The following is a 14,733-nucleotide window of genomic DNA, read 5'->3' on the forward strand; positions in this document are numbered from 1 at the left end:
ACAACAAAAACATAGTATCTTTATTTGACCAGAAGTATCAGAAAAATTATGAGTCTATGAAGTTGCTGTACTGAGTAAGACACTTTATACAGCAACACTGTAAAGCACAATTGCCTGTACATGGGCCATTTGAACAGCATGCGTGGTTATCAGCACTGTCATCTGCCGATAGTCAGGAGATTTACCAACTCACCCCAGGTAAGCGTAGCCAGGGTCAAGAGCTCGGGGATAGAGTCCTGACATACTACATATTCTGGAGAGTATGGATCTGTTTGAACGTCAGCATCCCGATAATCAGTCTGAGTGCCCACAGTCAACTTTGAAGGGATGGATAGCTGCTTAGTAGAAGTAGGAGGAAAAGTGTATGGTTCTGCCCTAAAAGGGAAAAATCAGTTTAAAAATTGAAACCTGTTATGATCACTTAAAACATTATATAATCAAGTGGAAACAAATCTTTGAAGCTTCATCAAGTCCATTCCTCCTTTAAATGTTGTCAGGTACAAAGTCATGAATCCATTATAACCAGGATTATGCCCCCAAATCTTGAGAGAATTGCCTTGTTATTCTCATCTCTGCCAAGAAACTGAGTGGGTCTAAGTACCATAGTTGACTCACAAAAGTGCCTATTTATATGTGTGTCACTGGGCAAGGTTGTAGAACAAAGCTATTCTAGAATGCTGTACAGCACTTCCGGACCTGTTCAGAATTATTGCATTCTCTGGTTTCTTTCTCCTGTGTTTCAGTCCGATACCCACTCTCTGTTTCTCTCCAGAAATACGGGAGCAGAGAAAAGAAAAGAGATGCTTTCTGCTGAAAGAAAGAAAGAGAAAAAGAAAAAGGAAGGAAGGGAGAAATGAAGGCAGGCAGGCAGGCAGGCAGACAGGCTCTATCTGGATAAATGATTCAATAATTAATGCTGGGATCACTTTGTTATTAACATGTGGGAAAGTTACCTTGTCTCTTGCAGAAAAATTAATTCTAGATCTTTAAAAAATTAATGTAAAAATGAGACTGTAAAAGTACTAACAGGAAACATAAGTCAATATTTATATCATCTTTGAGTGAAGGTCTTTTTAAGCCTGGCTTAAAAGCCAGAAGCTATAAAAGGAGATGATCAATAGAATTGAGGGTAAGTTTCAACTTCTATGCCTCAAAATATCACAAACAAATTTAAAAGGTGGATGGCAAACTTAGAAAAAGGTTTTGGAACATATATGATAAAAAGTTTAAATAGCCTTTCTATATAAAAAGCCCTTGTAAATCAATTAGGCAGTTAAATATCCCATGGAAAAATGAGTAAAGGAGAATTCACAAAACAAAAAGTAAAACTTCTAACAAACACATGAGAAGATAATGAAGATAACTAGTAATCAAAGAAAAGTAAATTAAAATGGCAAGATACTATTTTATGCTACTTTATCACATAAGCAAAGATCTAAAAGATTGAAAGTACCTAGCATCGATTATGTTGTGAAGAAATAGTCCTTCTCATAAACTGTTGATGGAAATACAAATAGGTATTTGTATTTTTGTAACTGTTAACTGTAAATTGTAAACTGACAAGTTAAAATACCCTTTGATCCAGCATTTCTACTCCTAGGAATTTATTCTAGGAAATAACTGGACAGGTGTACAAAGATATATATGAAAACATGTTCATAACGTCTCATTTATAAGAGTGAAAAATTAGAAACTTAAATGATCACATCAATACAAGAATTCTTTAGAAAAATGATGCAGCCACAATGGAATTTATGCAGCTATTCAAAATAATAATGTAATCTATACCTGTGAGCATTCAAAAATGTCCATGATTCATTGTAAAGTAGAAAAAAATGACACTATTAAGTGGGTATGTATAGTATGATTCCATTTTTACATTTTAAAACTGAGTTTTTATGCATAGAAAAATACCTAGATGTATATACAATAATAGTAATTATTTCCAGATAGAATTATACAGATAATTTTTTTCATCTTTATACTTTTCTGAAACTTCTTTTTTAACATGTACATGCATTGCCTCTAGAATAAGAAAAAAAAACAATATAGCCACTTTGACTTAAAAGACATTTTTTTTTCAAGTTGGTAAAAGCATTGGTTAAATTATATAAATAACTAAAGATGAAGGCAAAAGCGAGATATTTCCATTTTGAAAAACAGAGGCAATGGTAAGAGCTTACATAAGAGCACAGCAAATACATACACCAAAGATCTTTAAAAAAAAAAAAGGTGGGGGGCAGGGCACAGTGGCTTATGCCTGTAATCCCAGCACTTTGGGAGGCAAAGGCAGGTGAATCACGAGGTCAGGAGTTCGAGACCAACCTGGCCAACATGGTGAAACCTCGTCTCTACTAAAGAGTGTGGTGGCACGTGCCCTGTAATTCCAGCTACTTGGGAGGCTGAGGCAGGAGAATCACTTGAACCTGGGAGGTGGAGGTTGCAGTGAGCTGAGATCACGCCACTGCACTCCAGCCTGTGCGACAGAGCAAGACTCCACCTCAAAAAAAAAAAAAAAAAAAAAAAGCATTTCAAGCCAGTTAGAAAGAAACACCTGTTTGAAAGTTCAACCTGTGCTGGAGCAATTACTTTAGATAGTTTTTTTGTTTTGTTTGTTTCGTTTGTTTTTTGAGTCTCGCTCTGTCACCCAGGCTAGAGTGCAGTGGTGCGATCTCCGCTCACTGCAACATCCGCCTCCAAGGTTCAAGTGATTGTCCTGACTCAGCCTCCCAAGTAGCTGGGATTACAGGTGCCCATCACCTCACCCAGCTAATTTTTGTATTTTTAGTAGAGTCAGAGTCTCACCATGTTGGCCAGGCTGGTCTCAAACTCCTGACCTCAAGTGATCCTCCTGCCTCGGCCTTCTAAAGTGCTAGGATTACAGGTGTGAGCCACTGCACCTGGGCTTTAGTTTTTAAAGCTGAACTGTAACTGCTATTGAAATCACTTTCCAGTAGTTGCTATAAATTTCTAACATGTAGCTAATATATGGCTTCTTATGTTTTCAGTAGAAATTATTCTACTATAAAATTCTAGTTGAGGAAATAACTTCAAATCAGCTTTATGTCATCCAAAGTTACATGAAGTTTTATTATATTAGTGCACCATTATCTTGAATCAAGAGAATAAAATAATTTGTTTTTGTTTTTGTTTTTTTGTTTGTTTGTTTTTTGAGATGGAGTCTAGCTCTGTGCCCCAGGCTGGAGTGCAGTGGAGTGATCTCGGCTCACTGCAAGCTCCCCCTCCTGGGTTCACGCCATTCTTCTGCCTCAGCCTCCTGAGTAGCTGGGACTATAGGCTCCCGCCACCACTCTTGGCTAGTTTTTTGTATTTTTAGTAGAGACGGGATTTCACTGTGTTAGCCAGGATGGTCTCGATCTCCTGACCTCATGATCCACCCACCTCAGCCTCCCAAAGTGCTGGGATTAGAGGCATGAGCTGCCGCACCCCGCCAAGAATAAATTATTTTTTTCTCATATTGAATAATTACACATTTGGATCATCTGATCAAATGTGCTTAGTTTACGGTAAGGCCTAATGAGCTCTTCTGGTGAAGGTTTCTGTCTCCCTATCTTTCCAGGTGGGTCTGGGAATAGAACGTAAAAGAGGAAAGCTACTTTGAACCCTTCTAGTAACTTAATACATGGTTTCTTAACTAACTTCTTAATTTCTCCAACCTATTTTTTCCCCATTTCAGTTGGCTTTAGGGGAGAGTAAAATATGAGTAACAAAGAGCAATGATCCCTTTCCCACCTCCTCCCCAACCTCAAACAGGACCCAAACCCAGAAAGGTCCCACATCTGCTCCATGCTGGCCTGACCCCTGCTGTGTCCTGGCCCCTGTCCTCAGGCTCACCTGCTCTGGCTTTAGTACTCATATGACAGCCAGGGCTGCTCTGTGTGTTCTATCCAGGCCCTTCCTCCTCCACCACTGCCCGGGAACCAGGAGCATGCGCTGTCTGCCATACCTACAGTCGTCTAGATTTTCTCTCCCAGCCTCAACAGAGCTGTACAGAGACGGGCTTCACAAACCTAGCAAATCCTGTTCTACTATGAGCTTCACTGAATGTTTTAGAAGTATTAACTTTTTATTATCTTTGAAAAGGTGCTTATGTAGAATCCAAAGGAAAGACTCCAACAGCTAGCCATGAGAAAGGTGTGGCTGGAGAAGGCCAGCTGGTCCCAAGACAATTCCATCCCTGATAACACAAGGTGGCATTATACTCACTGCTCAGAAACTCAAACATACTGGAATTCCAGAGTTGACCTCACTCAGGAATACTGATTCATTCTTTAAAAAGTTCTAAGAGAGATAGAGAGTAGCTACAATGTCAAATGTCATAGTTTAACTGTTGGATGGAATCTTTATCCCTTGTGTCAGGGTTATTTAGGAAGGAGTCGGAGAGGTCATGGTGTTCATCACTGTAGGCCTCTGAACTCCCTCGAATTAGTTTAACAACTTTTAGACTGACGCACTTATGACCTCCAAAGCAGGTAATCCAGTGAGCCTGATTTTAAAGAATTACCAGAAGGATCTTTAGGGATCTACATAGCTCATAGCTCCCCTTTTGCTCATACAAAACACTTCATAGAATATAAGTCTACAGCTATCTCTGGATAAACTGGTACCCCAGGAAGTTGCTGTCTGGGGAGAGCAGGGAATCTGTACTCCATCTCTATAAAGAGCCAAAGGCATCCACACAGTCTTAAAAAAAGTCAAGGGTGAAGTAGAATCATAACTAGCATTTATCTTGAGGATTACAGACATTTAATAACATGTGTCCTATTTATATGATGATATATATTATTAGGAATAACTATATTCTTTAAATGCACCCTTGAAAACCCAGCCGTGAATAAATTTGTATTCAGAAATATGAGACCTTAAAAAAGGTTTCTATTCCTAATAATTTCATGAATACCTTGGACTTTTTTCTCTTATAGAAATATTAAATTTTATTAATGGAGGAAAGAATGTAGCAAAAATTAGATTTTTAAAAGGAATACTCTACCCAGTCTGCTGCCTTGTCCTGAAACTAGAGATGAGAAATACACATTTGTCTCAGATTCAGCCCTTGTCCCTTACCTCCCTCTTACCTTGGTGCACTCTGTTGTGGGGCAAAAACCATGTTTTATTTATCTTTGTATACCACGTTGTCTGTGTAGATTAGATCGTTATTAAGTTATAAAATTCTAGCATTCAAAAAATATTACGTGACTGATTTGTTTATTTGATGAAATGTTGAAGAACTGTCATCAAATAAGTGTTTCAGAGAAGCAAAAGAAGATATTTAAAGCACTTTTCAACTTTTTTAAACCACAACTGCTACAATTTGAATATGTGGCCGTGTCTTCTCCAAAATTCACATTCAAACTTAGTCCCCACTGTGGTGGTATTAAGAGGTGAGGCCTTTGGGGAAAGTGATTAAGTCATGAGGACTCCATCCTCATCAATGGATTAGTGCCTTATAAAAGGACTGGAGAGAACTAGCATAGGTCCTTTTTGCCCTTCCACCATGTGAGGACATAGCATTTGCTGCTTCTGCCATGTGAAGACACAGCAAGAAGGCCCTCACCGACACTGACTGCCAGCCCCTTGCTCTTGAACTGTCCAGCCTTTAGAATTCAAGAAACAAATGTATTTTATTTATATCACTAAGTCTGTTAATTTGTTATAGCAGCACAAACGGACAACTAACAGTAAGAAATACATTTTATATCATAATCCGTCATATACATATAAACATATGCATATATTTTTCTGAAACAAAAGTTATAAACAAAAACCAGCTTACCCTCCATATACCTGATGCTTTGGTTATTTTCTATTCTGTTTCATGTTTTAAAACACTGCTCATGACCCACTAGAAGATTTCATACCCTTCCAATGTTTTGTGATCCACAATTTCAAAAATAGTGATTTAGATAACTATCTTCTAAGAGAAAATATGGAAGCAAACAATAAATAAACTGAAAAAGAGTTTTTAAATAATGGTTACTTACTTGGATATGGCATAAACAACATTGAATGGCATCTGCTGAAAAAATGGAAGAAAAGGCCTGGGAGGAAAAGGAAAACATCATAAATGTGTGGGACTTTTGCAATGAATGTACTCTAAGCTCTCTTCCAGCTCTAATATTTGTCCCTTAAAAATCAGTGAGCTTAAATATCCCATATATCAGTGCTACTTCTGGATATACAAAATCACTGAGGTGTGGGGAGGTTCTTGTCTAAAATGCAGATTCCCAGGTCTGGCCCATGATATTCAGTACATACAGGGTAGAGCCAATGAATGTGCGTTCTTAATAAACACTCCAGTATTTTCTCTTCAGATAGTAAACAAGTCACAATTGAAGAAGCCACCCTTTAAGCCCTGTACTTGGGCTTCAGCTGGCCATTAGTTCCCAGCAACTTCTCAAGTTCCTGAGACATTCTGAAATTCACAACGATTTAATCTAAAGCCTCCCCCTAAAAGTTAAGAATTGTACAGTTAACTGTATAGAATTGTATAGTTAACAGTTAAAAATTTAACACTTCTCTGAAAAAGTTAGCATCACAAAATTTCCATAAGGAGGTTGCTCATAAATAATAATGTGGATTAGAAATTTACTTTCTCAAGGAAGCTTATGCAGATGTAGTATCAAGACTATTTTTTCTAACTCCAGTAAGATGTATAAGGAAATCCCCATCTAATTTTTATTTGATTTGAGTATATGGTTATTACATGAGCATAAATCACAAATGAAATAAAACTAACCTTTTGGCCATGTTGGTTTGGGCAAGATTCACACAAAGAGAACAAACATTATCCCTTTGAACACAAGTTTCCCCTTCACCATGACTTCATGGTATCTCCACTGTGTCTCACTCATTTGATGACTTCATTTCAAATGTTTTCAAATACATATTCTTAGTTGCAATCAGTATCTCTAAAGTCAGGCAGGCTTAGTTTGAACCCCAGATCTACCCCTGGCTAGCTTATATGACCTGAAGCAATCTATTTATCATCTCTCAGTCTCAGCTTCATTACTGGTAAAACAGGGATCATATATATCTTATCCTACATTTCTGTTGAAAAGATGAGATCATATGCATGTAAAGCACTTAAAATAGAGTCTGACACATTGTATGCACTGAAAAATGATAACTGTTATTAGTATCATAAAGAGGTTCTCTAATAATATTAGAGCTCAAATATTCATTAGCAATTACATTCTACCTTTCAAAGTATTTATAGCGATTCTTTCCAGTAACTTCAGGATCTTCATAAACTTCTCTAGGCATCTGAAAAGAAGTGTCAGTTCTAAAGTGAAGCAAGAAAACATCATTTAAGTCTAAAATATTTCCACATATAATTTCTATTTAATATTTCTATGTGTATAGAGTAGGAGTTACACAAAGTATCTCATACTGAGAGTAAAATCTTCCATAACCTGCATTTGACTGTCATACAACTTAGAGTATATATGATTCTTCCCCTGCCCTGAGCCAGGAGACCAGGACCTAGTCAGAGGGTAGATTTATGAAATCCTACATACAAAAAAAAAAAAAAAAAAGAGTAGATTTATGAAATCCTACATACAAAAATGCCCAATTTTAATTAAAAGCACACAAGAATAACAAAATACTAAAAGACAATTATTTATTTATTTATTTATTTTTTTCAGACAGAGTCTCGCTCTGTCACCCAGGCTGGAGTGCAGTGGCGCAATCTCGGCTCTACAAGTTCCACCTCCTGGGTTCACGCCATTCTCCTGCCTCAGCCTCCCGAGTAGCTGGGACTACAGGTGCCCGCCACCACACCTGGCTAATTTTTTGTATTTTTGGTAGAGATGGGGTTTCACCATGTTAGCCAGGATGGTCTCGATCTCCTGACCTCATGATCCACCCGCCTTGGCCTCCCAAAGTGCTGGTATTACAGGCATAAGCCACCATGCCTGGCCAAAAGACAATTTTTCTATGTCCAGGCTAAAAGACTTTATACTTTTAAATTTACTAAATGTGAACTTGTAAGTAATTAAAATAATAAATAATTCAACTTATCCTTGAAGGTGCTTTGGCCGCAAGTTCCAAAAAATATTTTAGATATTAGCAGAAAAGAGCACTTTCAGTTGCTAAGTTGGATCCAAGCAACAACAAACTCAGTCATCCCTACCTTTGGTGGACAGTTGTCATTATATATATATCTATATAGATATATATGATGGAAAATATATATATAATACATATAATCAGGCTTGTTTGGTCAAAAGAGGTTTAAAAAGAAAATTTGGTCTAGGTATAACACCATGACTGAACATTTTAAAACCACACATGGTAAATGAATTAAAAAAATGTTTTTAACGCATTTATTTTAGGCCCTGGAGCCATCCGACACTTACATGGCAAGCTGCCGGAGGGCTTCTCTGTGTTTCTCCTCATGTCCCTTCCATTGCCGACTGATAAACGGTGGGACAGGATCTGACTTGCTCCAATATAGAGAATATCTTGGATAATGGATCAGGTTACTGAACATGGTTTTAAACCTGGGAACTTTTCTCTAACGTTAGGGAAGGGAGGCAAAGGACAAAATTATACCATCAGCTTTTCTAAAGTATTTTAATTACATTGTAAATTCTTTAAAAAAGATACAAAACAATATAGTATAAGAAGAGGGGTTATTGCTATATACATAGAATATCTTTAAATGGATGGCCAAGAAACTGATGACAATGGCTGTTTATGTGGAGGGGGTGAGGGTAGGGCTAGAATTTATTTCATACTGTGTATGCTTTTGTACTACTTAAATTCTTTTAACATGGGCATATATTATTATATTTATCCCATTAAAATAAATTAGCTTATGGGTTCTCTATTCATTATCAGTGACTTAATCCTCGCAACGAGCCACAAGTATTAAGATGCTTTGCCCCCCAGTAATCTTGGCAAAGTAATTTCTGTGGAACCTAAAATCCAGTGAAGATTTGGTGATTAGTCAATCTGATCAATGCAGTTAGGCAAACTAGATGGTTCAGGTTCATTAGGTCGCCTTGGTTGATGCATTAGACATACCAGTCTGCTGCGAATCAGGGTGGCTTGGATATTTGCCTGTGTGTGGTCTTTCTCACTTGACACAATAAACAATGGATCTGCAAAATAAACAATCAAGTAGCATAACAAATAGAACATATCTACCCCTAGGCTGAGAATAATGGCAAAGCAATGTAATCTCTTAATTGGAAAACAAATTTAAAAGTTTAAATATTGCCTGACTCGGCAGCAGCTCATGCTCTGTTGTGCATGTGGCCCTGTTACTCTACCACTTCTACCAGTAACAGTTGTCAAGATGATTTTCTTTTCTGAGTATTCCAAGTCAGCATATGGAAGTGGAATGCATAAAGAAAGTCTAGCATGTTTTCAAGTACTACACCCTAAACACACTTTATAATCTCTCCTATGAACAAAACTCCTTCTGAGCCTGGGTAGCCCAAAAAATTCTTTAAGGGAAAGACCTTGTATATATGCACTATACCAATTTGCAAGGGAAAGAAGCAATACATTTATACTATCTCCCATCTTTGATGCACTAGAAAGATGCAAACTACATGATATCTCAGAACTGGTGAACATGATTTAAAAAAATCAGCTATCTTCAGAATTTACCCCTTAAGTTTGTAAGTTTGCTGATGATGGTACCATTATTTTTACAAAGTCCAACAGAATATTGCCCTGCTATTATAAGTATCTGTTTATCAGGTATATCTTTAAAGTGATGAAGAGTATTCATGATTGACTATACTGTACTGCCCTTTAAAATCAACTGATTTGCCATTAAATTAACAAGCAGCCTTCAGATATATTTGATTTCCCAAGTAGACTTGTCTCTGGGGAGGCAAATACCCTGACCAGCTAGTCTAGATAACATGATAACACATATTTCTCCATAGAAATTAATAAACTAGGAATTGCGATTTAGAAATGTCTCTTTTGAATTTGGATAATGTGTGTTAATTCCTAAAAGCTAATAATTCATCAGTTACCCAACAAATATGATTTACTGAATGCAGACATTGGATATTCCCCCCAAGGCTGAAAAGCTGCAAGAGGCTCAGGTTCTTTTTGCTCCTTCATTCAACACATGTTTATTGACTGGCTGCTCTATCTAGGTGCTTAGAATACATCAACAAAACGACAAAAATCTTTGACTTCGTACGAGAGAGACAATAAACAACAAACATAATAAACTAGCAAATTAGACATTAGAATTTGAGGGCTGTTATTTTTTAAAAAGAAGAAATCGGGTAAGGGAGACTGGGTTGCAATTTTAACTAGGGTGGTCAGGACAGGCCCTTGAGAAGGTGGCATGTATAGAGACTTGAAGGTAAGGGAGTTAGCTAGTTAGATATCTGAAGAATATTCTAGGATGGGAGCATGCCTGATACATCTGAAGAACAGCAAAGTCCCTAGGATGGGAACATGCCTGATACATCTGAAGAACAGCAAGGTCCCTAGGATGGGAACATGCCTGATACATCTGAAGAATAGCAAAGAAATCAGGATAAATGAGGCAGAATGAAGGAGGGAAAAGAGAGCAGGTAAGAGGCCAGATAAGCAACTAGGGAACTAATCACATAGGGCTTTGTAGGGAAGGGTAAAAGAGCCTGGAAAGGAGTTCATCTTTGCACCACCACAGTTCTGTCAAGGTGGAAACCTGGCCCAAGGCCAGTCAATTCATTGGCCAGCCAACAACCAATCTTAAATTTCTAACTTAAATTTTCAGCTACAGTACACAAAGATGCTATACAATTGGTGGTGAGCTTTAGGGCTAACTAGTCAAGAAGCAGGCCACCCTAGTCCCTATCATAGTAAGAGAAATCCATACACAAGAGGCTTTCTGTCAGATGGAAGAAGTAAGCAAGCATAGTGATGTCTTGCTTAATGATGGGGATACGTTCTTAGAAACGGGTCATGAGGTGAGCTTACCATTGTGTAAATATCGGAGGGTGTTTAACATAAACCTAGATGGTATAGCCTACTCCACACCTAGGCTATGTAGCATAGCCTATTGCTCCTAGGCTACAAACCCATACAGCATGTTATTGTACTGAATACTGTAGACAACTGTAACACAACGGTATTTGTATATCTAAACAGAAAAAGTGATGCATTGTGCTACAATGTTATGACAGCTACAACGTCACTATGTATTTGGAGTTTTTCAACTTCATTATAATCTTATGGGACCATCCTTATACATGTAGTCCACTGTGGACCAAAATATCATTACTTGGGGCTTGACTATACATAGAAAGAAGGCTAGAGTTGCCAGATAAAATACAAGATGTCTAGTTAAATTTATATTCAGATAGGCAATGAATAATTTTTTAGTATAAATATGTTCCAAAATATTTCACAGGACAAAAATTAATACTAAAATATTATTCATTATCTGAAATTCAAGCTTAACTGTGCATCTTGTATTTTTATTTGCTAAATGTGGCAACCCTAACAAGGTGAAAGGTCATAAGGTCAAAGAAAGAAAGCAGGAGAGCACAGCATCTTAGTTCTGATCTTCCCCGTCCAGGTTCTCATCTGCCATGGCTATACTTCGCTTCCTGTCCATGAATACCGGCGAGATTGTCTGTTTTATAACAACACAAACTTTAATTTGATCTACTCTGAGTGAATTTCTGTTCTTAGCAAGGCACATGGAAACATTTAGCAATTCCTCTGCAAAAGAGACACTTATGCATCAAAGAAACCACCAGCTTAATAAATACTTTGGGAAGATGTTTGTCCTCCTTCTCAAATTACCCGTGAAAAAAACATGGTGATGTGTTTACAGGAGCTAACTTGATTTATTTCACAAAACCAAGAGTAAATACAGAAAACCACTGGCCAGAATATGTCAGCAATCACTACACAGCCTCTATCTAGGAATGTGTACTCTAGAGATTCCCACACAAAGGAGACCCTGGGATTCCCAGAGGCAACACCACATTGCTGAAAGCAATGCAAGGTTCAGGTGAAAAACGTGGGACTGCAGAGGGCAAAATTGGAAAAAAAGCATGCTTAGCTGGTTACAATTCTTGCCACGGCAAATTCAATAAACATTTATTAATTGAAGCGCCTAGTACATGTATCAGCACTAGAATAGGTGCTCACAAGGCTACAAAAATATACAGAACAGGAACCTAAGGAACTCAAGGAGCATGGAGAGAGAGAAAACACAAAACTGACAAGCAAGCCGTTAAAATAAACTGGGCCTTTATTGGCCCAAGAGGAGCCAGCGGACCTAGTCTATAAACAATGCTTTGACGCAGAAGTTGAAAATAAAAACAAAAACAAAACCTAAAAGCAAGCATGAGATAAACTGGCACTTCTTTTTGCCCAACTTGTATTTGCCCAGAGAGTAGGAGACAAAAGATTATTTTCGTAGGGCATTTTATGCAGGAACGTTGAGTGAATCTCCGAGTCTACAAATCGTTGCATACTTTTCTGGGTACCAAAATGCCCGGAACAGGTATCAGGAAGATCGCCCCTTGAAGCGGAGCGCACCCGCGCCTTTCGATGCACGCGAACCCCCGACCCCACCCTGAGTGCGGGCACCTGGAGGGCTCGGAGCTGCCCCCACCGGACCAGGGACAACCGCGGGCAAGAGGTCAGTCCAGAGGGTCGTCTTTCGTTCGCCATGCCCCTGGCCAGGTCCTACCATCTGGGAGCCCACCTGGCCCAGGAGTGGACGGACGCGGAGGAAGGTCTGCGACTGTCCTTACCGTACAGAAAATCATACGCTCGATTGGAGGAGATGTGGCTCCCAGCCCGCGACCTCTCCCGGTACCGAGTTTGAGACACCTGAGGCTGGGCCTGGGGCTCCTGGATGGTTACTGCGTGGCTCATGGTACCGCCTTTTCCCTCGGGCCAGCAGGGGACCAGCTGGTCTGGCTTGGCTGCTGCGTGCACGTCGCTATGGTAACCGCCGCCGGCGCAAGGGGATAAGGGGCGGGGCCAGGAGGAGGGCGGTGACCGCGGGGCGGGGCCGAAGAGGAGTGGAGAAAAGTGAAAGCAGGAGTGGCCGGGCAAGAGTCGGGAGGGGAGTGGAGGGGAAGATGAGACGAGAGGGGAGAGGCAGGGTGAATGAAGGAGGAAAAGGCTCGCTTCCCTCTACACTCCAGAGACAGTGGGGAGGCTGGGAGAAAGCTACTCTTAAGTCATTGATTTGCCAGTTATACCTCGTAGCCTCTCGGAAATCCCTGAGAGATCTCAGAACCTTCTAGAATAATTGGGTGCTTCCCCGCCCCGCTTCCCCAGCCCTTTTCCAGGGGACTTGTCCCGAGAGCTGCGGAATTCAGTCAGGTTCCTAAATGTTGCTCCTTAGCACGCTGTGAACTTTGCCCCACACTCGTGAGCATCAGTGTTTAGGGTGGGTTAGGTAATCAGTAACTGTTGATCTGAGACTGCGGACCCTTTCTGAGTCCTGGGCATTAGATAACAGAAGATGATGTGGGGTAGGCACTGGCTCTGCTTTTAAAAAGTATTTATAATGGAAAATTTTAAACATTAACATAAGTGATTCTACTTTTAATAACAAACCCTCAAGTAATCCATCCCTCAGAATCAACATTTAGCAACATTTTGCCAATGAAGTTTCAGTTTCCTTCGCCTCTTTTTTAAAGAAATCCTAGACATAATATTATTTTACCCTTAAATTAGTCTGCATCTCAAACTGATACAGATTTTTAAAATTTAACTACTGCTATCATATCTAACAAAATTAACAATAATTCCTTAGTACTATAAATATTCCAATTTTCCTGTTTGAGTCCAAATTGTCTTTTATAGTTGGTTTGTTCTAGTCAAAATCCAAAAAAAAACGTCCACATGTTGCATTTTGGTATGTCTCTTATCCTAGAGCAGTGAATTTCTAATACTTTCAATAATTCTCTATTTATTACCAGAGGTTCTTCTATAAAAGGAACTTTTTCATACCAACTCATTGGTTATCCTGAGATAACCAGCATAACCCCATAGAGGAAAGACTGGGTAAATGCTGAATTCGTTCTCTTTAATTATGAAATTTCAGAGACATGAGTTGGTGCCCTACCAAACTCCAGAGTTAACCACAAAGTTTTTATTTGTTTGATATCATTAGGAATGCATGCATTTTTTACAGATCTGATGTTTCAATCCATTATGATCATTATTATTTATTATACTCACATTATTAAAGCTAATGGCATGCCTTAGAGTTGGCTTCTTTGTCCTTTAATGTTGAGATGAGAAGTCTTCCGATCAAAGATTTTTCTTGATCGAAGGGTTCATGGTCTCACGGGCTTCAAGGAATGAAGCTGTGGTCCGCAGCTGGGAGTGTTACAGCTTTACTAGAGAAATGCGTGGACCCAAAGAGTATACCCATGGCAAGATTTGTTAAAGCCAAAGCAAAAGTTAAGGGAAAGTGAAAGTAAAGCTTCCACGTGGTGGAAGGGGACCCCGAAGGGTTGCCGTTTCTGACTTGGGTGTCTTACGTTTATATCCCTTATGACTCCTCTCCTTTACCTTTTTCTGTCCTGTAGGATTAGCTTATTTTCTATCCGCTTGTGGGTTTGTAGCAGGAGGAGCCGCAGACAAGAACCACTCAGACACTGAGTTGTGGAAGGAAAGGGCTTTGTTCAGCTGGGAGCATGCGCGAACTCACGTCTCCAAAAACCGAGCTCCCAGAGTGAGCAATTCCTGTCCCTTTTAAGGGCTTACAAC

General features: G+C 39.1%; 1 protein-coding gene across 5 annotated transcripts in view; it reads right to left on the reverse strand.

Annotated features, from left to right (window-relative positions):
* CFAP91 (cilia and flagella associated protein 91) overlaps positions 1 to 14,362 on the reverse strand; it is a 66,726-nt gene extending 52,364 nt beyond the window's left edge. For 2 of the 5 annotated variants that reach the window (XM_045384683.3, XM_074033379.1), the window contains exons 1-6: positions 14,200 to 14,362; positions 9,052 to 9,128; positions 8,382 to 8,539; positions 7,220 to 7,303; positions 6,003 to 6,059; positions 194 to 375 (exon numbers count right to left, since the gene is read on the reverse strand). In XM_045384683.3, coding sequence (XP_045240618.2) covers positions 194 to 375; positions 6,003 to 6,059; positions 7,220 to 7,303; positions 8,382 to 8,515 — 457 coding nt within the window. In that variant the 5' untranslated portion in view covers positions 8,516 to 8,539; positions 9,052 to 9,128; positions 14,200 to 14,362. Of the gene's footprint in view, positions 1 to 193; positions 376 to 6,002; positions 6,060 to 7,219; positions 7,304 to 8,381; positions 8,540 to 9,051; positions 9,129 to 12,755; positions 12,943 to 14,199 lie in introns of those variants that run through there. The other 3 variants (XM_005548056.5, XM_065539165.2, XM_045384684.3) reach the window with 2 other exon arrangements.
* Between the last annotated feature and the right edge of the window lie 371 nt (positions 14,363 to 14,733).

Source organism: Macaca fascicularis, chromosome 2, assembly GCF_037993035.2.
Source record: "Macaca fascicularis isolate 582-1 chromosome 2, T2T-MFA8v1.1".
NCBI classification, from domain to species: domain Eukaryota; kingdom Metazoa; phylum Chordata; class Mammalia; order Primates; family Cercopithecidae; genus Macaca; species Macaca fascicularis.